Source organism: Peromyscus maniculatus, chromosome 6 (genome assembly GCF_049852395.1).
Source record: "Peromyscus maniculatus bairdii isolate BWxNUB_F1_BW_parent chromosome 6, HU_Pman_BW_mat_3.1, whole genome shotgun sequence".
Taxonomy (NCBI): Eukaryota; Metazoa; Chordata; class Mammalia; order Rodentia; family Cricetidae; genus Peromyscus; species Peromyscus maniculatus.
In genome coordinates, this window is record NC_134857.1 from 85,389,876 (window position 1) to 85,415,051 (window position 25,176).

Here is a 25,176-nt window from a genome sequence, read left to right on the forward strand (position 1 = left end):
GGAGAGCAGCCCGTGCTCTTAACTACTGAGCCATTATCTCTCCTGCTCCCCTCTGGCCCCTTTTAAGACAGGCTCTCCTTACGTAGCTGTGGTTGACCTGGAACTCACAATGCAGACCAGCCCAGGCCTTTTGAGTTAAACCCAAACTCCTGGGATTGAGCAAGCACTACAATAAGCAGGTTTACTGAGCTATTACAGATGCTGGCAGGAAAATAAAAGAACCAGGGTCTGGGATAAGTTCCCACAGCCAGCAGCAGCAGCAGCAGCAGCAGCGCTCCAGAGCAATAGGAACAATCAGACCCAGGGCTGAGGGGATTTTTACAGAGTATTCTTTTCAGTATGTTTTTTTTTTTGGGGGGGGGGTGTTGCGTGTGTGTGTGTGTGTGTGTGTGTGTGTGTGTGTGTGTGTGTGTGTGTGTGTGTGTGTACACACGCATGGGTGTCCTTAGAGGCCAACTGGATCCCTTGGAACTGGAGTTACAGGAAGATCTGGGCCTCTATAGGAGCAGTAAGCACTCCTAATCATTTCTTTTCCAGACAAGTTCTCAAAAAGCCCAGGCTAGCCTCAAACTCCGTAAGTAGCTGAGGTGACCTGGAAGTCTGGATTCTTCTCACCTCCCAAGTGCTGGGCCTGCAGGTGTGTGCCATCACGCACAGAGTACTTTTATGAACAGTGTTTCCACTGACCCAGCACTGGCTGTTAAGAGGGTACAGATTATGTGAGGCAGGAACATTTTGTGGGAAGGCAGTCCATGGATGACACTGTTGGTTCTGATTTAATAGGTCCAAAAGTCTATGTAGAACAGGGTGTCGGAGTCCTGGTGGTGACCCACGAGACTTTAACATAGAAAAGCAAGTGTTGAGGCCCGTCTAGTCTACATAGTGAACTCCAGATCAGCTAAGTCTGTGTAGTGAGACCCTGTTTTCAGCCTGTCCAGGTTTCTGAGATTCTTTTTATGTGTATGAGTGTTTTGCCTGCATGTATATAAGCATATGCATGCAGTGCCTGCTCAGGCCAGGAGAGGGCATTGGATCCTTTGGAAATGGAGTTAAAGGTTTGTTAGCCACACCGTGGTTGCTTGGAATTGAACCCAAGTCCTTTGCTCTTAGTCACGAGCCATTTCTCCAGCCACGAGCTCGCAGTTTTAGAGTAACCTCTCCTGCGTCTCTCTGCCCAGCGTCCTGCCTACCCGGTCATCGCGTTCACCGTGTCTAAGTTTTTCAGTCACAGGTCTGAAATCCTTGTTGTCACTTAGCCTAGAGTCTTTGAACAGACTTCTTGTCCTCAACTACCTCATCAGTTCACTACAGGTAACAGGAGCACAGGAGGATCAGCAGAGTGGTAATGCACGTCATAGCATCACCATGGGGCTCGGTACCCAAACAGGATCTCCTCACTCTCAGCATCACTGGCATTCTGGCAAGACTTCCAGAAGCTAAGATGTCTCCTTACACACTGGGCAAGTAAGTTTCAAGGGAAGGATATGAGGCATTACATAACCAAAATTCGGTCCTCAGAGTACCCCAACAATCATTTTTAGCAGGCTTCCCAGGTTACACACAAGCATAGTAAGATTGAGGAGCCTGTCCCAGCCTCCTTTCAGTAATGATTTGTCCATTGACAGGTGAACAGATAGACGGAAAGACCCAAATTTTCTCAGCTAGTTTCAGTATTAAAATTTAAAAACGACTCCCGTGGAATACTGTTCACTGCCTGCCTCCAACTCACTGTTTTGGAAATGTATCTCATCTCACCCCAAAGCTGTGGATGGTACTCAGAGCCTAGCACATGCAGGCAAGCATGCCACCAGAGTCACCCACCCCTAACCCAGAACCCCGTTCTGAAGCCGGCATCTCAAGACACCGGAAGCTGTGTTTCAAGGACTACCTATTCATCAGAGGCACTCTAAATTCTCTCTCTCTCTCTCTCTCTCTCTCTCTCTCTCTCTCTCTCTCTCTCTCTCTCTCTCTCTCACACACACACACACACACACACACACACACACACACACACACACACACACACACGAGGCAGCAGTCATGGGAAACTGGATATAGCTGGTTTGTTGAATGGATCACTAATGAGCTTACTTAAGATACGTAAACATCCACACTGTTTGAACATCTTTTGTACATCAAAGGACTTTCAAGTACTTTCGTCTGGCTACAAGTTACAATTGCAGACATGGAGTAGCAGCAAAGGCATGGACTAGTAAACTTTAAGGGAAGCATTAGTCATTTGTGAAACGAGAGGGCAGGACAAGATCAGGCATTAAAGCTGGAACACATGAGTCACTGGTGGCTTCTGGTCTGGTGCCAGTGAAACCATCAACCGAATTTTGCATATAGGCATTCCTATTTTTCTGGGGATACATATATAGCTTTTCTAAGATTTTCAAAGGGCCCAGAGCCCTAAAAGGATTGAAGTTATTAGTAACTAACTGGTCTGGCAAGATATGCCCACGGGTATAATAGTGGCAAAAATGCTACATCGATAACTACTGCTTTCTGATTGGATTTAAGACCTGTCTCACAGGAGGAAATGCATGCAAGGTACTGTAAATCTGGCCAAGAACCCATGGCTGGGGGAGGGGAGGGGGGATGACAACTCATGGGCCCAAGGGGTGAACTTACTATTGTTTTGCTAAGTGGACAGAGTATCAACCTGCTCTCTAAACATGGATCTTCATACACATAGATGAGTGTGGCTTTCAGTCCTGATCAGAGAAGCTCACAGCTGGTCAAAGTACAGAGAATAAATCCAAGTGGAGTGCTCATCCACAAACGGGTCATCTGTATCACACTGTCTCCCAAGGCTCAGGGGACATCAGGAAAGATCCTAAGAGCCAGAGGTTAGGGAGAAGGGGACAAATGTGTCTTCCAGACATGACGTGCCCAATGCGATCATGAGGTCACAGTAGCTGTGGCTGTCTGCACAAGATCAAGCCAGTCCAGTATGGGCTCTCATGCTCCCACCCCAGCAGAGCAGTTAATGGTGGCTGACGGCTACTAGAGAGGGAGTCACAGTTTTTCCTAGGGGTGTGGCCTCTGGCAGGTAGGTAGACCACACTCCAGTGGATGACATATATGGATAGATGCATACATGGATAGCATAAATTCGAACCAACAGGCCATTAAAAAAAAAAAAAAAAGATGGGGGTGAGTGGGGTGGATCTGGGAGTAGTTAGGGGCATGGCCAGGGTAAAGATATCAAAATACATTATATGCATGTATGAGATTCCCTCAAAATACATTATATGCATGTATGAGATTCTCAATGACTAAAAATATTATATATTAAAAGTTACTAAGGACTAGGTTACTGGGAAATTATTCTCCTAGTTATATGCTTCACAAGAGAACTACTGTCTAATTTTTTTGTGAGTTCTTTTTGGTTTTTTGAGACAAGGTTTCTCTGTGTACAGAACTTACTTTGTAGACCAGGCTGGCTTTGAACTCAGAGATCCACTTGCCTCTGCCTCTGTGCTGGGATTAAAGGCATGAGATGCCATGCTTGGCAATTGTTTGTGAGTTCTAACCTGGATGCATCCATTGAATCGTTTGGTTTTTCAAACAGGATCAAGTGCTCTTTACATCATCCACTCCCCTTCCCAATAAAACAGGCCCCGATTGCACAACACTGTTCGTTTTTATAGACAAAAGACTTTTTCTCCAGGTAGTATGATTTAATTTGTTTTAATGTAGTCTGCTATAAAAATGAAGACTTCTGCATGGTACATTTGGCTTTACAAATGTTAATAACCAGTTAATGCATGTGTTACACCTTGCACATCATTAGAATCTGTTGACCAATAACAGCTTTTCTGACATGGGTTAATACCCAAATTGTGAATCGTGAAACTTTTACTTAGCATACACACACACACACACACACACACACACACACACACACACACACACACACACACAATCTACTGCAAACTTAAATACTAATCTATAATATCTAACTGAATTATTGGATCCATTTCAGGATTGTGCTTATTATCTCAGAAGATAGGCAACTAGCAAAAATACACATTTCTTTTGCATATCCCCACCCCCAAATTACACTGTAAAAAGAAATATTGTTCAGTGCACCTCCTAAGAAATAAACTTCCTTATAGCATTTCTCTCTATATATATCTCTATCTCCAAACAGAGGAAGAGCACAATGCAACTTTTAAGATTACCATTTAAAGCAAGCGAGGTAAGAACATGCTGGCACTGGAGTCTCTCCTGATTAGAAGGGTCAGTGTCTGACCATCACTGCTCCGTTTCGGCTCTGCAATAGGAATAAATTCGATGCTGGACCACTTTGGGGAGTTTCTCATGCCTCCACTGTTTTTGGCAGACACCCTGGGACATCAGGGGCACTTTCATTTGTCATGCATTTACCTTAATCCTTCAGAAGATAAGCTGTAGAGTCAACAGTGTTCTCTGTTACTGATCTGCCCACCAATTTTCATCACCTGCCTCTCGCCCACTGACTCAATGGGTTAATAAAATTAACTAAATTTTTGGAAGACTTTTTTCCCCCAGCTCTATGCTTTTCAAGAAAACCAACGTCTAACTCCTTGTGCGTTATCTAACTGGGATGGGTCCACTGAATCCTTTGGTTTTTCAAACACACAATCAAGAGTTCCCTATACCACCTAGTCCCCTTTCCAGTAAAAGGTTCCAGCAGCTCAGGGGCTTCTGGATAGATGCTGGCTTGCAGAATATATGTAAAGACACCAAAGCCTTCCTTTTGTCCACTCTGGATACAAAACTGTACAACCAGTGTCCCGAGCTGGCCTGTCGACGAGTTCTGCTTGCCAAGAGGGAGGCTGTTCTGTTCTGTGGACTTGGTCAGCTGGAGCTGGCACAGAGGAGAAGCCTGGAGGCTTCTGTACAAAGTCACTATAGGGAAACAGCAGAAGTTCTAGGGTGAGGGGTTACAGCTTGGTAGCTTACAAGCTCCAGTCAGTGACAGCCATGTCTGTCTGATAAGCACTGTTTAAAAGCGTTCTGAATCAGTTCCTGGTGTTTTAAAAATGCAAATATTTTGAATGAGAATTTTCTTGTGGAAATTTGAATTACACGAAAGTCTGGAGAACTGATGACCCTGGTCTGGAATTTTTGCATGGCAGCCACTGGGGCTTAAAGGGATGGCTCTGTCACATGGGGCTGTGACACTGTGGCTTGCTACACCTCCCTCTGCTCCAAACTAGGGGACAGCACTTGAAGGAGTGTGCAGTCTCACTCACTCACATGACCAGCTGAGTTCTGTGGCACCATGGTTAGCTTAGTTTTGCCTTTCTTTCTACAATGCTCACGATTTGGGCTTCATTTGGGATTGCTCCACTTCCTGGTGAAATGGATTCCTGTTGACTGGCCCCAAGCCACATGTAGTTGCTTTGGTAGGTAATCTTAACATGCGATTCTACTTATCCTTTATGCTATACTGCAAACTCCAAAGATACAATCACACTAATATTTATGTGCTTAAGTGTGTGAATGTTGAACATAAAAGGGGCATGTATCTGTACAGATATATGTATACTTCCATTTGGGCAAGAGTTAATTTGGTTCCACAGACACAAGTGCTGGCGGCATGGAGAATAAATGTAACAATCTGTTAAAACCTGTATAATTCTCACTTACAATATTACAAAGAGTGACTTTAAAGTTATTGCTTTTTGATTATAGAATAAAGAGCTCATTATGTCATTTCCTATTCAAGTAAAAGCAACCAGAATCAGAAGTTCCCAACAGTTGATGCTTGAAGGTGGTTTGGAATGGAGATACTCTGTTCAAGAATCGATACAGGAAACTGAGGATGACTTAATTTTTCAAAAGTACGAGAAAATCAGCACCTCAACTACTTAGTGCTCGGGAGGGTTTCTTAAGGGCTTAATGAAGCGCAAAGCTCAGCTTGACAGAGAGTTCACGCCCCTTTAGAAGGATCCACTCCGCTTATGCAAACCTCGGTTCAGAACACAAAGCTGGTATTAAACAGAGAGGATGAAAAGCAGTGTTGGTTTTTGACATTCAGATTCAGAGGATCTCATTTTCTGCAATAAATGCTCTGTCTTTGTTTCTGCTGCAGAATCACATTCGTGTGGCAGTCTTATTTCAGGCACTTTGAAAGCATGTTCATCTGGAATAAAAAGCTGCATCAACTGATTCTGCCTAATTTGATGTGAGTGCTGAGCAATTCTAGCTCCCAGATTGACAGCAGCAGTTCACCGCCAATTAGCTTTCTCCATCCATCACAACATGCCGGTGACTGCTGAGCTTGAGATGTCTGAGGTCCCCTTCTAGCTTAGTACAAAGAGGTGAGTCATAGAAATCCAAAGTACTCAGTTTCTACTTTAAAAAATACAAAAAGGTAAATACACTGAATGTATTATACAGATGGCTGTAGCTACTATCAAAATAAATAACATGATCTGACTCCACGGTTTAACTCTGAGCTCTTGGACGAAATCTGATGGAATGTCAAATGTGGAGACTCGCTCCTAAGGACTAGCTGCTGGTAGGCGAAAGTATCTCAACATCCTTGCCGTTGGCCACCACGGCACTGGGAGAGCAGTTGCTGGCAAGGTCTTCTGTGGAGGTCAAGGAGGATGTCTGGGAATGAGTTTTGGTCACTGGAGCGGCAGCAGATTGGGATGGGGTGAGGCCAGGTTTTTTGGGTGGGATCGGCGGAGGGTTGCCTCTCTCGGCTCTGGGGATGGTTGGGGACTTGATTCCCGGAGACAGGGGGCTCAGAGGGCTGGACACTTTCCCTGGAGTAGGTGAATGGCTGGTGTCACCTCTCGGGTTGGCATTGTTGGCCAGATTTCGGTAGTCTGTGCCGAAGGGAGAGCTGTTGGGAGAGACAGGCTTGATTGGCCCTTGGTTAGTGAATCTGGAGAGCACCTGTGTGACTGTGTTTCGGGCCAGCTGCTTGGCAGCAGAGTTATCTAAAAGGGTAGGAGACAGGTCCCTGGACGGAGGGCTCTGGAGACCACTGGCTTGCTGATCTTGATCTGCTTGGGACTGAAATCTGTGCCGAGCGGCGTGGAACCGCTGGTTGATTCCTACTTGGTAGGAAGACTGGTAGCCAGGGCTGCTGACTGATGACCCCAGGAGCCGCTTGGTTAGAACCGGTGAAGAGCAGGGAGATGATGTCAGGGAGGAGGAGGCAGTGCTGCTGGGAGACAGCGAGCTGCCACTGGAAGGGAGGTGACTTGGCATGGTGACCGGAGTCTCAGTTCCTGCCGGACACCCACCATTCTCCATTGGCTTCTCCTGGGCCGACACCACAGATTTCTCTCGCGGAGGCCCTTGGTTTTCTCTGCTGCTGCCCGAGGTCACCTCCCTGGCAGTTTGTATGTCTGGGTCACAGTGGCCATTGGCTTTTGCATATGAGTAAGGAGGAGTGGTGGGGCCCGGAAGACCGGTGTCTGTCAGCTTGGCTAAGACGCTCCCATGGCTTCTTTCCGGCTGCACGCTCTCCGTTTGGCAGAGCACAGACACCAGCACGGGGGCCTCTGTGGCGGTACCTCTGGACGTGGTTCCCGGCTCTCTGCACCGCTCGCTGGGGCCGCTGGGCCGCTGCTGGGCCGCCTCCAGGTCTCTCACAAGCTTCTTCAAGCTCTCCATCTCCTCCTTGAGGACTCTGGTCCGGTTCTCCTCGCGGTTCAGCTTGGCTCTCAGCTGCTCCCTCTCGATATCAAACTCAGACAACTGCTTCTCCACCTGGGCCTCCATCTGCAGGCCTCGCTTCCTCTCAGCTGCCAACTCTTCCTCCAGTTTGCTCACCCGGCTCTTCTCCTTCTCCAGTTTCAGGCTCAGCTCGCCGGCCTTCTGGCCTTCCTCAGTTGCCTTGCTGGTGGCCTTCTTACACTCAAGCACCAGCATGGACGAGAGCTGTTTGTGGCGGGAGCGCTCCTCTTCCAACTGGCTAGACAGCTTCTTTTGTTCCTTTTCGAACTTTTTCACTTGGGACTTCTCAAATTCCAACTAGGAAAAAAAAAAAAATGCCACCGCACATGTTGATTAGAGTAGGAACACAAAAGGACGGACTGAAAATTATGATCAAATGCCCTCGCTGCCTGCTCTCTGGTGCACGGTCTTAACATGTACGTCATGGTGTTTAGGTTCATTAGTATTTTTGAAGTATGAAAACATCCCACACAGAACCCCCACACACTATGATTTAATCTTTTCTTGATGACTTGGGAGGCATTTGAGTTCCTAACTGCCTGAGGGTGAACAGTGGGAATATGATGCACCATTGTGTTTTAGGTATGTGGAGAGAACATCGAATCAGCCAAAACAAATATCAGATCTGGATATGGATGCCACTGAAAATCAAACCTAAAGTTCCAGCAGTCATCTTCTCTGAACTACAAGAAAAAAAAAAAAGAACCAAGCAGCTGCACTGAAATCCTCCTTTTGTTGCTGTTTTCATTAGAGAAGGTCTTACTCTGAGACTCGCTTTGGACCTGAAACCCTCCTTCCAACTGCTAGGATTAGAGGCAGTTTGTCTAACACGATCACACGGACTCTGAATGAGAGGGAACAGGGTGAATGAACCCTTCTAATCAGCGATTTCCAAAACGAGACACATTAATGGATGGGGAAACCAAATCGGTAAGCCGTGATCACATTAAAAAAAAAAGTTAAAGAGTATGAGTTCAAGGCTAGGCTGATCTACATAGTGAGACCATGTTGTAATTGAAAACACCACTGTATACTACAGGAACAAAGGGTTGTTTCATGTCCTGCAATCTTTGCTTCAGGCATATGGATTGTGACAGGCCACACTGTTACTGTAGATGGTGCAACAACAAAGAGCTTGAAAATCAGAGACGTCTGAAATATGTGCTATGGATGACAGTTCCACCGAGTGATCTGTTTGTTTTTAAAATTGTATGCACTTGTGGGTGTATGTGAGGGGCTATGTACGTACTATGTGGGTGTATGTGGGGGGCTATGTATATACTACGTGGGTGTATGTGGGGGGGGGGCTGAGAGTGCCGGTGTCATTGCAGATGAGGGGAGGGCAGCAGACCCCCCAGAGCTGGAGTTACCGGGAGTTGTGAACCACCTGATGTGGCGGATGTGGGGAACCCAACTTGGGTCCTCTGCAAAAGCAGTGTGCTCTTAACCACTAAGCCATCTCTCCAACCCCGAGTAATCTATGTTTAAAAAGAGAAGACTTTGGAAACAGACATGACAAACACGAACATTCCACCTTCTTTCTGAAGACTTACGATGTAATTCTGCACACTGACAATGAATGAGAAATGTCACTCCAGGCGAATGCCATCAAGACCTTTGTCCCTGAGTTACCTGTTGTGTCAGTCTCTCCCTCTCCTTCTCCAGCATGTAGGTGACATCATCTCCTTCAGCGGTGTCCTGAGCATGCCTCTGTCGTTCTTCTTCAAGGTCAAGGATCACCTGGAAAGGATTTTAAAACATTTACTTTCAAATATCAAGCAATCCCATTTATACCACCCAACAATTGAGGGTTCCAGATTAAATAAACAAACAAATGAAATCCAGCCGGGGCCGTCAAGGAGCATGCTGTCTAGCAGGGTGAAAGACACGGAAGTTATATGCTAGAAAACAAGGTATTTACTCTGCTGAAGTATGTGCGCAAGAACGCAAACAGAGACAAGAGAGCAACCAGTGAGCAGTTCAGAAGGCAGAGGTTTGGGATATCACATGCAGTCTGGTATGACTAGGGACCTGCTGGGGTCAGTGTGTGTGTGTGTGTGTGTGTGTGTGTGTGTGTGTGTGTGTGTGTGTGTGTGTTGGGGTCAGTGTGTGTGTGTGTGTGTGTGTGTGTCCGTGTGTGTGTGTCCGTGCAAGGATGAGGTGTTCCTCTCAAGGCTGTCACTGGAGGCACCAAGATGGGAATTTGAAATGAAACATCTCAAATGGGACACCCTGTGCCTTCCTTAACTAATCATACATATTTTTGTATAACCAGATAAGATAGGAAAGAAAGAGTCCTACTTCATCCTACGTGCAGAAGGCTCAATTATTGGGATCCTAAGTGGTGATTTTTCACAAAGCTCTTAATGACTTGCCCATTTATCCTGGTGCTGAAGGATCCAAACCAGTTTCAAGAAATTTTGCTCAAACCACACAGAGGTGGCTCAGCCCAGACCGCCAGGTCACAGCACTGTCAGCCACCTCAATGACCATTTCTCATAACTTTGTCTCATCAAAATTTTTAGGAATGAAGGAAGAAAAATTTCAATGACACGAAACCCTACTTTAAAATTAAAAATGAAAAACCAAGTATGGTGGCACATGCCTATAATCTCAGTATTCAGAAGGCAGAGACAGGAGGATCGCTATAACTGTGAAGTCAGCCTGGTCTATAGAGTGAGTTCCAAGGCAGCTAGAGCTGTAGAGGGAGATCTGGCCTCAAAAATAAATAATTTAAAATTAAAATGAAAACATAGTAGCTTTTGAGCTTAAAAAAAAATCTAGTTTTTAAATTTAATGGAAAGGCTTTTGGTTAAATCTTTTTGGTAGCCATGTTTTACGTATCTTCTCTTTTGAGAGCCTTTTAAAATTACAGAAAGGAATAAAAAAAAGTCTCAGGCCGGGCGGTGGTGGCGCACGCCTTTAATCCCAGCACTTGGGAGGCAGAGCCAGGCGGATCTCTGTGAGTTCAAGGCTGGCCTGGACTACCAAGTGAGTTCCAGGAAAGGCGCAAAGCTACACAGAGAAACCCTGTCTCGAAAAACCAAAAAAAAAAAAAAAAAAAAAAAAAAAAAAAAAAAAAAAAGTCTCAGAGGTGAGAGGCTTTAGTAAGGGAGAAAGTTTTTTAAAATATTTATTTATTTATTTATTAATGTGTGTGAGAGAGAGTGTGTGTGAGTGTGTGTGCGTGCGTGCGTGTGTGTGTGTGTGTGTGTGTGTGTGTGTGTGTGTGTGTGTGTGTACACCACATGAGTGTGGCTGCCCACGGAGGCCAGGAGCACTGGAGTCTACGGAGCTGGAGTTACAGGTGGGTGTGAGTAACTGAACTTGGGCCCTCTGGAAGAACCACCAGTGTTCTTCACTGCTCAGCTATTTCTCCAGGCCCAGACAAGAAGTTTTAATAACATTCTGAAGTGGGAAAGTCTGGGGAGAGGCAATCTTCATTAAGGAGGAGGGAGCCATTTTACCCCGCAGGCTCCCAAAGAACTGGAACCCGGAAGTAGCAGGTGCTTCAGGGAGGCTGGTTCAGAGTCTGATCTTCAGAAGATTAGATAAGACTCTTCCCTAAACTAGGTATGGGAAGCACATAAGGCCAGTGCTTGGGAGGTAGAGATGAAAGGTCATCTTCACCTAAGGGGCGAGTTCAAGCTTAGCAGGAACTACACGAACCCACAAGTCCATGGTTGAAAATAACAAAGACAGGGCTACCTTTGAGTGCTGGGGGCCGGGCAAGGGGAAGATGTGAACAAGGAACGCTCCTTCCATCACAACCTCATCTGCTGCCCAGCTCTTCCGAGAGGCGAAGGGGTTAGTTAGGAGCCATGCCGCAGCGGAGGGCAGACACTGGGAATCTTCAGCAGATTCGGACTATAAGCTCACTCTTACTACAGACTTCTAGGTACTAACCGATTCCTGGCAAAATTAGTGCCCTACATGGGTAACACACCCAAGAGCAGATGGGCACTTTGTTGGGCATGGTGATGCACACCTTCCCACATAGCAAAGGTCATCCTTGGTGATACAGTGAGAGCTTGAGGCCAGCTTAGGCTACATGAGAACCTGTCTCAAGAAACCAGGCAAACAGCACTATTTGTAATAGCCAGAACCTGGAAACAACCTAGATGCCCATTAACGGAAGAATGGATGGAAAAAATGTGGTACATATACACAATGGAGTACTACTCAGCAGAGAAAAACAATGAAAGCATGAAATTTGCAGGCAAATGGATGGAACTAGAAAAAATCATCCTGAGTGAGGTAACCCAAACCCAGAAAGACAGTCATGGTATGTACTCACTCATAAGTGGATTCTAGATATAAAATAAAGAACAATCAGACCACAACCCATAGAACCATAGAGGCTACATATATAGTATGGAGGTCTCTAGGACAACTGTGGCTTATAATAAATTTCGGTTCTACTCAATTATTGAAAAAAAAAAAATAGCCAAATGAATGGAAACACATGAACTATGAACCAAAGGCTGAGGGGTCCCCAGCTGGATCAGGCCCTCTGAATAGGTGAGACAGTTGATTGGCTTGATCAGTTTGGGAGGCAACTAGGCAGTGGGACCAAGTCCTGTGCTCATTGCATGAGTTGGCTGTTTGAAACCTGGGACTTATGCAGGGACACTTGGCTCAGTCTGGGAGGAAGGGACTGGACCTGCCTGGACTGAGTCTACCAGGTTGATCGCAGTCCTGGGGGGGAGGATTTGCCCTGGAGGAGGTGGGAATGGGGGGTGGGCTGGGAGTAAGGGGAGGGTGTGGGAGGGGGGAGAACAGGGGAACCCGTGGCTGATATGTAGAACTGAATGGTATTGTAAAATAAAATAAAATAAATTATATATATAAAAAAAACAGGCAAACAAAACAGGTAAATTACTTGGCTTCAAAAATGTAATGCTACTTACAACATTTTACACTGAAACAGTATACTAAAGGAATTTTCAGTAATTTTTAACTTTCTCCTCTCTCCAGTCCCTAGACACACAAACTGTTCTACACTTTCCATGACACCTTTGTTATTCAGCACAGCTCAATTACTTCCTGTATGAAGTGGGAATAATAAGGCCTGCCCACCACTCAAGGATCTGGTGACCATCTTCTTAGTTCACATGAAAGTCCCAACTTAGGCCATATTTCAACACACCACCAGGAATGTTCTAGATGACACATTCTAAGTTAGTCTTAGGCAACTTTTGGAATTTGACTAATAGTAGAAAAAATACATCTTCTATAAAAATGCATACACTTCTGATATTTTATGTATTTCTGGGGCCTTTGGGACACCTGTGGCCTACCCATGACTAAGGACCTGTCTATGGTGATATAGTGTTCCCCAATATATCATGCACCCTAATAAATTTATCTGGGGTCACAGAACAGTACAGCCACTAGACAGACATAGAGGCCAGAAAATGGTGGCACTTACACCTTTAATCCTGGCCTTCTGGAGGCAGAGATCCATCCGGATCTCTGTGAGTTCAAAGCCACACTGGAAACAGCCAGGCATGGTGACTCACGCCTTTAATCCCAGGAAGTGATGGCAGAAAGCGGAAAGGTATATAAGGCGTGGAAACCAGAACTACAGCTGGTTAAGCTTTTAGGCTTTTAGCAACAGTTCAGCTGAGATTCATTCTGGATGAGGACTCAGAGGCTTCCAATTTGAGGAAACAGGAACTGGCAAGGTGAGGAGTCTGTGGCTTGTTCTGATTCTCTGATCTGCCAGCATTCACCCCAATACCCAGCTCCAGGTTTGATTATATTAATAAGACCTTTTAAGATTCGTGTTACACCTGTGCTTTAGACTCAAGGAAGAGAAACAAAGGCTGATGGGCAAGAAGACCCAGCCTGGGGGCACCTTAGCAGATATGGTTTTAGCCAAGAGCTCTGGTGGAGTAACCATGGGAACAAACTCATTTCTAGGTTTGCAGTTGCCGACCTCGTTTCTGGTTAAAATGTCTCCTACAAAATGTTGTTGATGCCAAATCTAAGCTGGTAGTTTTTTTTTGGTTTTGTTTTTTTAAATGCAGATTCTTGCCAACCATCATCTGCAGGCCAAGACTGAGCAGTAAGTGACAAGCTGAGGAACGAATACACACACAGCCGAATTCCAAGATGACGAGTGCAGGGAGCACAGGCTTGCCCTTCCTGTTTAGGGGCTATCAGACGGAACCAGGGTGCCTGCCTCCTACCCCTACCCCAGTACAGGAGAAACTTCAAAGCGAGCCATCCTCGGAGCGGTTTGTGGCTCATAAGCATGCAATGAAACACGAAACTAGAATGAATGTAAACAATCTCCATGCTTGCATGGTTGTAATCAGGTGGATTTATATTCCCTCTCTTCCCTAAATACCTGGTAATCTCTTTATTTATCACTTAAGTAAGCAAACAGAGAACACTCTGTTTGACTACAAGCTTGGTTAAACACTAGCTGGTTGCCAAAGTTCGGAAGATTGAGATCTAGGGGAAAAAAAATGCACCCAGTGTTCTGGAGTGACAATACCAAGAAGGAATGTCTTCTTCAGCGATGTCGGGCCCAATCCCTGAACGGAACCTGTGTGACAGTCTGTACTCCTTCGTGCTCCCCGGCCCCTCTGTAACCGAGGACGACCTTTGGATACCTATGAAGTCCCCTCCCCTCTCAGATTCCCGTGAGCACTGGTGGCTGACGGGGCAGGAGGCGTTCTTTCCGGATTTCCTGTCTATGGGCGAGCCTACCTTGCGGTGCCTGCTCTCGGCAGCGGCCAGCTGGGACAGCATGCGCTCCTGCATGTTCTTGCATTGCTTCATCACCACCTTAAGGATAGAGAGGGGGTTTGTGCACACTGGCTGCTTCTCACTATCATTTTTTTCCTTCAGTGTTTCAAAATCTCTCTGGAGGGCCATTAGAGGGTCACTGATGTTGTATTTTCCATAGCGTTCTTCAATGAAAGTATCTCTGTGTTGGGCCTGAGAATGAGGGGGGGAAAAGAACAAAACAAAACCATTAAAGCAAGGAATGTGCTACAACCAGTAGTTACAAATTAAATGTGGTAGCGTTAGTGTAAATCTCACTACAAATCAGGTGGATCCACGAAAAGACAGGCAACTTCAGAAGGTGGAACAGTATGATAATACGAACAAGCAAATGATTACAGGGAGCTGATCTGGTATTAGACATTGTCCAAAGCAGGTAGGGCCATATTAACTTGGGGACTTTTATAGCCCTATAAAGTAGGGCTAATCATCCCCATTTTGCAGATGAGCAAACCATTACAAAGAGGCTGGTTACTCAGCTAGCCAGCTGTCAGAATTGGTACTTAAGCCCAGCTAGTCTGGCTCCAAGGTCTCTGTCATTACTCAGCTAGCCAGCTGTCAGAATTGGGACTTAAACCCAGCTAGTCTGGCTCCAAGGTCTCTGTCTTGAAGCACCAGGCTCACTGCCTCTGCATATATCTATGTTACCCTCAGGTTTATCTCATCTTTCTTCTGTTAAGATATTAAGCATGATGACTTTATGAGTTAAATATACTTAGAGACAAACAAGGTGCCAGCAGGTAGGCAAAGGATGCAAGTGGGGAATCCAGGACTTCTTATCTGTACAGAGAACTTGACTCCACTGTTGATGGGACAAGAAGGGGGAGGCACGCACAACCATAGCCCAAGACAGAAATCCTTTCTGCCTGCCGCCAAATTCTACCCTCTTCAATCTCTGATCTGTCTCCACTTTCCTCAGTCTTTTCTGTTCCCCTTGGCGGCAGGCAGACATCGAAGATCAACCAATGCTTGGAAGATACTTCAGTTTCCTTCCTGTGTTACCTCCGCTTGGGACAGCTTTAAGAATTACATGGTATAAGCAACAAGTACTACATGTAGGTAAGCAGAGTGGCATTAGCAGTTTCTACAGAGGCTGGGCATGGTGGCATACACTTTGAACCCCAGCACTCATGAGCAACATCCTGAGACCCTGTCTCAAAAGCAATGGACAACAGACGCAACACCAAGCAAACTGTTGAGAAACCAGCGGCTGGGTGGGGTGGCGCAGCCTGAAATCCAGGCATCCCAGGCTGAGATGGGGAGATCCTGAACTGGAGGTCAGTTTGAGACAGCGAGACCCTGTCCAGAACAGACAAGCTGTAATGTCACATGACTGGAGTAGTTTGATGTATTTACACAGTAGAAGCAGAAATTTATTTAAATTGAAACTATTCTTTCTTTTGTAAAATTCCTGTGTGTACTGGTATATGGAAGTCCTTAGCTGGGGAGGAGGCTGGCCTTGAATTCTGGCTGGATTTACAAGCATGAGCCATCACACCAGGCCCCAAATTAAAGTTCTCCCCACCTTCTTTCCTTTTCTTTATTCTTTCTTTCCTCTCACCCTGAGGATTTAACCTAGAGTCTCCTATAGCTCCTGCCCTGGTCATACTTCCTCTAGTAACCATGGTTACAGCAGCATTAGTGTGGTAAATGGATGACTACTGTCACTGAGATTGGTTTTAGAGTGCAAAAGAAATAGGAGAAGCTGGAGTTTAAAAAAAAAAAAAATATTTGAATGACCTTTTCTTTTCCAAACACCATGGAGAAAACGGGATGGGAGAAGCTCCAGCTTCTCCTCTGGCCATGGAACAACTGGCGACCTTGACTTCAGTTCTGCTGAGAAGCCGTCTGTCAGGTCTGAGTATGTAGTTAACTAATCCTAAAAACATGACTTTAAAACCCACATAGTGATTATCCTGTATAATTAATAAGCATCAGAGTCCCCAGTAATAGGAGTTTCTCTGGTGAGGCCTCGGCCTGAGAACAGCTGTTAGCCTGCCTGCTTTCTCTCCAAGAATTCAGAGTAATTCCACAGTCACCTGCACAGTAATTACAATCCACACAGATGGCTTCACCTGTAAACGGAAAGGAGCTGTGGACGGAACTCTAAAATGCTCTAGTCACACAGCTATTCTACCAAACATAAAAATGGTCAAATTGAAGGCGTTATTTATGATACCAAACACCGAGAAAATGGGAGGAGAAAAAATATTTTTCAACCAACTTATGGGCTACATATTTAACTGTAAATAACAGTAAGAAGCAAAACCAAATGCTAAACCTAAAATAATGAAAATAACTTTTATGGGACATGTGCTGGTTATCTGCTGCTGCATAACAAACAGCCCCCCAACTCAGCAGCTTAGATACCGTTCATTTTATCTCGCATGGCATCTGATGGTTAGGAATCTAGGACGAGGGGTCAGCTGGCTGGTTCTAGATCAGGATCTTAAGAGGTTCTAATCACCTGACGCCATGGCGTAAGTGCCAGCTTCCCACAGTGTACGGCATGCAGGTGATCAAGACCAACCTTGGAACATTCCAGATGGGACCACATAAGGTATGAGTATCAGGAGGAGTGCTTACTCTCCAGTGAGCTGTGACCCCTCAGAGGCTGGCCACAGGCAGGGGACGAGATATGCGGCCACTAACATTACATTTCAGGGTAAAATGTGAAGGCCCAAACTGTCAACATTGAGTTTTAATGATATTTCAGCTATTAAGAATGTACCTGGTGTGATCTTGGGTTTGAGTTTTGGAGAAATTTAGTAATAAAGCTAAAAATCAATCAATGTTCTGTTTCAGCATTTTTGCTTTAAGTGACAATATAAACTTGGTGAACAGAAATTCCTACATTGTCAGAAAACACCCTGGCCTTTAATTTCAGAAAAGGAAAATAATTGGCTTGCTAGACAGACTGGATGACAGAGGTGTTATCAACAGACAGAACACACCAGCCTTCTATTACTCATTTGTTTTCACTTCACAGGCTGGAGGAAAGACATCACTAGACAAAGCTTAAAATAACATCCCAGACCAGCCCTGGAGCCTGCCATACTTAGTCTCCAGCGTCCCAGCTGTGTTATCACTGACTTCAAAGAGAAAGAGCCAGGCATTCAGACTAAAGCAGGCACACTCAGAGTTCAAGCCGGCCTGAGCCACAAAGGCAGATTTTGTTCCAAGCACCCCCGCCCCCAAACCCAAGAAATAAAAGTAGTTTCCTCCTCCACCTTCCTAGTATGATGTGTGCAATGGCACAGGAGTACGCGTAGTCCAGTCTCTGGCAGGAAGTCAGTCCCTATATTCTTTGGACAAGAAGTGGTTCCCAAATCTAAAGAGTTAGTCTGGGATAGCTCAGTCGGCAGAGTGCTTGACTAGCAGGCTTCAAATGAAGCCCCAGGTTCCATCCCCAGCACAGCATGAAGCTGGGTGTGGTAGAGCATGTCTGCAGTCCCGTACTTAGGAAGTGAAGGTGCTGGATCAGAAATTCAAGGTCATGTCCAGCTAGATAACAAGTCTGGGACCAGCCTGGGCTATGTGAGACCCAGCCTCAAAATAAAGCAAAACAAGCTTAGTGACCTCAATTTGATCCTTAGGACCCACACAGAAGGAGAGCCGACTCCTGCAAGTCATCCTCTGGCCTCTACAGGAATGCTGTGGCATGTGCCACCCCCACCCCCTCTAAAAAAAGTATTTCAACTGCTTTTGAAGTAGGATGGACTTCAAACATCCCCTCAAAGCAATCTTCAGACACAGATATTTATAAAGGCATTATTTACATAAGATAGACGACTATTTATTATTATTTGACTAAAGTGTTCTAAACTCTATTCAGGACTGAGAGTGGGTTTAATCTAAGTAGCTCTAAGTGTAGCTGCAAAGAGCAGTGTCAACACCCAAATTCTAAAGTCCGGGAAAAGTTTTGATGAAACCAAAGGAAACCTGGGGTATGTCTGTCCTGACGTCAGAACCCTTCCCTCCAGGAATGAGGCTGACGTGAGTTCTATGTACTTTCTGACCTGGACCCATATGCTCACCTTTTTGATGTGGGGAAGAAAATGTGTATGGGAGTTCACCAGAAAAGAAGAACAGATAAAGGGTAAATACTCCCAAACATAAATTAAGGATTTCAAGGTACACTGAAAAAATACTTTTATCTTTCCCACAAGTTTTATCTCCTCTTACTGAACAAGTTAGAGATTTCTCATTTATTCGCACTGCCACAAGTCCACAGCCTCTCCCCTGACTACCTCTCATTAGAATGGGGCACAGTGCTATTCATGGAACGCAGGACCTCCTAGACAACCACCAACTACAACTCCAGTTCTTCACCTTCCTGCCAGGCGATCGCACATCCCTTAAAACGCAGTGAAAGTCAATGGCTGCTTAATATCACACATTAAAAACACACCAACCATGGACTGGAGGAGAAAATCCAAATGGCCAAGCAGCTCGAGTCAGGGCTCAGTGCAGGGCTGGAGAGACAACTCTGGGTAACAGTACTTCTGTGCAAGCATGAAGACCTGGGGGTGGCCTCCCATGGCCCTATAACCCCAGCACTGGGGGTGCTAGTGGGTGGAGGCAGGGGTCTCTGAAGCTTGCTGACTGCCAGCTAACTCTAGGTTCAGGGGAAATCCTGTCCCGGGGAATAAGGTGGAGAGTGCTAGAAAGACACCTGGTGTACCCACTCCCTGGTCCCCACATGTGTGCAGACACCACATAAACATACACATCCTGTTACCCACATCCCTGTTAGATCACAGAATGTTCTTAATCTCAGCAGAAGTTATCCCGTGCCCCTTTCCGGCCAGCAGTCTCCCTCCTCCCAGGGACAACCCCTGTTCTGAATTCTTTTACCACTTTAGTTTCGTCTGTTCTACAGCTCCATCTAAACAGCTGCACATACTACAGTCTTTTGTATCTGGCCTTTTCTGTTCTCAGTATATGAAGTTCATGCACATCAGTGGCATGTCGGCGATTTGAACTTTTTAATCATGTGTTGTATGCTGTGTGAATATACTGCATTTATTTATTCTCTTGACTGACACTTGATTCTACTAAGTTGGGTTCGTCTATGAATAAAGCTGCTACAGGTAATCGAGTAAGAGCTATTTGTAGATGACATGCTTTGCTTCTTTTGTAATTATAGCCAGGTCCTTGTCTAGGTCTATGAGGATTTCCAGAGTGGGTCTACCACATCATTCCTCTCATCAGCACCACAGAAGCACTCAGCTCTCACCCTTCCCAGCAGCTGCTACTCTCAGGACATATTCCAGCAGCAGCTACAGTAGGATCTCACTGTCCTGACTGGCATCTACTGAATAGAAGATACGTGTGAGTGCTCGTTCATAAGCCAAAGAGAGCTTGGGTAGAGGTTGGAGGACAACCTGCAGGAGTCAGTTTTCTCTATCTTTCTACCATGTGGGTCCCAAGGATCGAACTGAGGTCGTCAGGATTGACGACAAGCGCCTTTATTCACTGAGCCATTTTGCTGGACCCTCAAAGTCATTTTAACAGTGGCAGCAGGAACAACAGGGATGCCCAACATCCAAATGCTCAGTATCTGAAAACAGCGTGCCGAGTTTCCATATCTCCAACCTAATCCTAACAACATTTCTCTTTTTTCTTCGCTTGAGTCAGGCCTGGCAATGTGGCTCAGGGTGGTCTAGAACGTGAGAACCTCCTGCCTTGGCCTCCCGAGTGCTGGGACTACAGGTGTGCACCACCATGTCCAGCACAATCTTCCTCTTAATTAGCCGTCACTAACTCCTGTCTCCGTCTCTTTTAGAAGAGGTGAAACAGTAGCATACAGCTTTCTCAGTCACAAAGCTAATGTGTAGTGAGTAAGAAGAGGAAGCGGCACTGACCATGTCGCCTGGTACGCTGACGTTCCCCAGACCCTAGCAGGAAGGGGTTTCACTGATTAGACCCTAACTGGTGAGACGGGGGAGCCGAGAGTTTGCACAGCATAGAGCAAAGGCTGGGCGCATCTCCGCCCCTCCTCCCTGCTAAAAGCAGAGGAGAACCCACTGCAGAGCACTGAGAGTGAGCAGTGAGGGTGATTTCAAGGACTTTCCTCCCGACTAGACCCGACGTGGGTGTCTCTTACGTCACAAGGCAAATCTACTTTGTAGTAAGCCTCAGCCGTGAATGACACTGAACAGAAGACAATTTAAGGTAAAAGAAATATAAAATTCTAATACAAAAGGCATTATGATTTTATTTTAAACCAACAAATGTTACAAAAGCCTGCAAACTAAAGGAGGTTTGGTTGTAGATGAAATATATAATATAGAAAAGAAACAAAAAACAGATAACCAAAATATTCTGGAGTCTGGGGACAGTTCCCAGAACACAAGCTTTGCATGCATTTATTGAGGCCGTCACGTCTGCTGGGCGGCGCATATGCTGTGCTGTGGGCAGTGGCAGAGGGAGGGAATTCGAGCACGGGACGCGCGGTTCTCGTCTCCAAGGAGACGAGGACAGACGCAACGTCAGCAAGGGGCAGCAGCCTCTGCCTGCTCAATGTTTGCTAAACAGCACACTCATGTTTAGAGGAACACCAGCTACGGTTTATTTGATCAGAATTTTCTAAGACACAGACTCTAAACTCATAAGGAATAGGAAGGAAAGGCCCACCCTGGAAGTGGGTGGGTTCTGCAGATAAATGGGACAATCAGGGACTTAATGAATCACAGGAAATATGGTAAGGTGGTGGTGGTGGGGAGGTACATGACCCCAAACTCCCTCTGGAGTGCTACACAGTGGGACTAACCCACAGACTCTGTGACACCCTAAGTTAACCCTATAAGCCTGAAAGCCTTTCTACTAGAGATGTACTTGGGCTCTTTTACTCACTGTGTACTGAAAAGTACAGGACTCAGCGAGCGCAGGTTCTTACAGCCAAGGCCAACACTGACAACCTGAGTTTGGACCTTGGGACCTACACAGTGGAAGAGAAGAACCAACTCCCAGAAGTTGTCCTCTCCTCTGACCTCCTCACACCTTGCTGGCCAGGCTGCGTGAGTACACGTATGTGATTAGGAGTATTAGTTTATCCTCTGACCTCCTCACACCCTGCTGGCCAGGCTGCATGAGTACACGTATGTGATTAGGAGTATTAGTTCATCCTCTGACCTCCTCACATCTGTGCTGGCCAGGCTGCGTGAGTACATGTATGTGATTAGAAGTATTAGTTCAGATGGATTCCATTAAAGCCAGGAATGGTGGCACACACCTTTAATCCCAGCACTCGGGGCCAGTGGTTTTCTGAGTTCCAGGCCAGCCAATGCTACATAGTGAAGCCCGGCTTCAAAACAAATAAATAAAAATCACATTCCACTCATTTCACAGGTGCACAGGTCAGTCCGCCCTTCTCAGAGTCACCCAGCTAGAAGAGGACTCCTCCTCGGTCACAGGTAGTGAGCTCCTTTTTCAGTGCTGGTGACTAAGTGTACGACGCGTATGCCACCACTGAGCTACCCCCACACGCGAGCTCCTGTTAAATATATAAGTCTGAAGCTAAGGTTTTTATAAATGATTGATTTTTATTGTTGGGTATGTGTATGTGTCTTTGTATGCACACATGAGTGCATGTTCCAGGAGGCAAATGATCCTCTGGAACTGGAGTTGCAGGCAGCTGTGAGCTGAGTGCTGTGGGTGTTGGGAATCAAACTGGAGTCCTCTGGAAGAGCATATGTGTGCATCTTAATGGCTGAGCCATCTCTCCAGTCGGAAGTCAGCTTGTACTAACTTTTTGTTTTAGATTTATTAGTCTGTATATGCATAAATTAAAATAAGTTTAATAAAAAATTTAAAGGATGGTTAATTTGGAAAACAGAGAAAAGGAAGATGGTGAACATTTTTTCTAAAAGCCATAAAAACAAAAAAACCAAAACGAAAAACCTTGAAAAACAAAGCTGGGCATGGTGATGCATGTCTTTAATCCCAGCACTGGGGAGGTAGACACAGATGGATCTCTGTGAGTTTGAGGCTAGTCTGGTCTACAAATTGAGTTCCAGGACAGCCAGAGCTACAAAGTGAGACCCTGTCTCAAACAGCACCCCCCCCACCACAATCACCCTCCCCCCCACAGACAAAGTAGAACAAATCCCCAATAAAAATGAAACCCACAGGAGAAATAGGGTAGGAAATGCATTCTGAAAGAAGTGTAATTCTGACAGATGCTCATAAAAGCCTTCAGTGGGACAGTCTGGGAAATATACTTTCTATTCAGTATCTAGGAGGTATGGACCAGCAACACTGCACTGTTTAATACTTAAGGCTCGAGTAATCTCAGTGGGAGAGAGACAGCCTGCCTAGCATTTGTGAGGTCTTGGGTTCGATCTCACAGTGGGGTGGGGGTAAAGGGAAAGGACCTGAAGGCTTTTGATTTTCTTCAGATACGAAGATCTCACTGTTACCCAGTTGGGGAATGCAGATAATTACACCTGACCTTGACTAGAAAAGATACCAAGACAAAACATTCATTGAAAATTAATATGGGGGTGGGGGTGGGGTGGGTGGAGAGAGGGCTCAGCCCTAAGGTCACTGGATGCTCTTCAGAAATACCTGAGCTCTACTGCCAGCACCGAATGGCAGCTCTTTCTAACTCCAGTTCCGGGGAGTTATACCTTCTCCTGGCTTCCCTGGTAATGCATGCATGTGGTGCACAGACAGCTATGTAGGCAAAACACCCATGTACATAAAATAAAACTACCTGTTATTTTAAAAATTAAAATAGGAAAATTGGTTTTATTACATGAATACACGTGGACAGAGGGGCACAGCCAGTCTTTTGCTTTCCTTTATACAAATATGAAAGCAAGCACAAAGCCATGACTTCCTGTCTGAAGAACAAGCTGTTCCCAGAGATGTAAATAATGTGACTGGATGAGTTATAACAGCGAGAGTTAGGAAACTACTTTATTAGTTAAGTCTCTCTTCTAAAAGCATTAATAACTGGCATCTATTCTCGAGAACTGACAATAGTCAAGTAAGACTCAATGGGTCTGAACTCATTCTTCATGTGACAAATACCTGTGAGTGCTTTAGAGGTTCTGGACACTGGGCGGCCCAGTTGGAAGAGATTAAATTCCAGCTCTCACGCCATGGAAGGGGGGGATTCACACACAAAATAGAAAGATCCTTATGTGCAATACTTATCAGAATTAACAAATTTCCACACTGCTAAAATACTCAGTGAGGACAACCAGAAAAGAGAAATCACATAAGTGTATTCAGCATTTTAAAAAATGTACTGGCACGCTCAGTGGTTAAGAGTGCTTGCTATCAGTTCCCAGCACACACACACAGGTAACTCACTCCAGTTCCAAGACAAACACGGACAAACACAATAAATAAATGTAATTTTATAAAATAAACGAACAACCCCTCCCTCAAACACAACCAACCATCAAAATAAAACAAAACCACCCTCAGAAAGTCTAAAGGGCAAAACACACCACTATTACAATGTAGTCATGAAATGTTCTACAGCAGATTCTGAACACATACCATGGAAATCGCAGAAAATAATTTTAAACATTTAAGAAGAATGTAGAAGAAAAAAACGACTCGGGGCTGAGCAGGATTAAGACAAGACTGTCAACGACACCAGTGAAAGAGAAGTTTAAAAAGGCTGGAGAGATGGCTCAGTGGTTAAGCACTGGCTGCTCTTCCCAGTCCCATATGGTGGCTCACAACTGTGGTGGTACTGTGTTCCCCAATACATTGTGCATCCTAATAAACTTATCTGGGGCCAGAGAACAGAACTGCCACTAGATATAGAGGCCAGAAAATGGTGGCACACGCCTTTAATCCTATCACTTGGGAGACAGATCCCAGGAAGTGATGGCAGAAAGCAGAAAGGTATATAAGGCATGAGGACCAGGAACTAGAGCTGGTTAAGCTTTTAGGCTTTGAGCAGCAGTTCAGCTGAGATCCATTTTGGATGAGGACACAGAGGCTTCCAGTCTGAGGAAACAGGATCAGCTGAGGAACTGGCGAGGCGAGGAAGCTGTGGCTTGCTCTGCTTCTCTGATCTTGCAGCATTCACCCCAATACCTGGCTCCAGGTTTGAATTCATTAATAAGACCTTTTAAGATTCCTGCTATACACAACTGTCCGTAACTCCAGTTCCAGGGGAATCCAGTGCTCTCTTCTGGCCTACACCAGCACTAGGAATGCACACGACATATACTCAGCAAAACACCCACATACATAAATGGCCTATAGCCTTAGGAATTGGGAAGCGGAGAGAGGTGGTCTGCTGCGTCTGATGCCTGCCAGCTACACACAGCAACACCCTATCTCAAGAAACCACCAGCACCAAAAGTGAGGTACTCAGGTAATCTAATTAGAAGCCATTAGGAGATGGAGGTTCAGGGGTAGAGTGTTTGCCTCACATATTAGCTAGGTTCTGGGTCCAATCCTCAGCACAGAGAGGGGACATTAGAAGGTACGTATACTTTCAGCAGGTGAAATTTAAGTCAAGCAATAGATGTAAAAAGTAATGAGAGATGCAGGAGTCGGGAGACAGAGTACAAATGATATTGAAATACCCGAGTGTGCAAACGACACGGAAATACTCGTGTGCAAATGGCACTGAGATACCCTAGTGTGCAAATGGCACTGAGATACCCGGGTGTGCAAATGGCACTGAGATACCCGGGCGTGCAAATGGCA

At 45.5% G+C, this 25,176-nt stretch overlaps 1 protein-coding gene and 1 long non-coding RNA gene across 2 annotated transcripts in view; both read right to left on the reverse strand.

Moving 5' to 3' along the window:
* Positions 1–3,680: 3,680 nt before the first annotated feature.
* Positions 3,681–25,176, reverse strand: part of Cttnbp2nl (CTTNBP2 N-terminal like) — a 49,287-nt gene continuing 27,791 nt past the window's right edge. Inside the window, exons 4-6 of the mRNA XM_006986400.4 lie at positions 14,413–14,643; positions 9,325–9,432; positions 3,681–7,989 (exon numbers count right to left, since the gene is read on the reverse strand). Coding sequence (XP_006986462.2) covers positions 6,508–7,989; positions 9,325–9,432; positions 14,413–14,643 — 1,821 coding nt within the window. The 3' untranslated portion in view covers positions 3,681–6,507. The remainder of the gene's footprint in view (positions 7,990–9,324; positions 9,433–14,412; positions 14,644–25,176) is intronic.
* Positions 20,319–22,545, reverse strand: LOC143273946 (uncharacterized). The gene is made up of 2 exons (XR_013052285.1): positions 21,628–22,545; positions 20,319–21,556 (listed from the first exon to the last, which is right to left on the reverse strand). It is a non-coding gene; the product is annotated as an uncharacterized LOC143273946 (long non-coding RNA).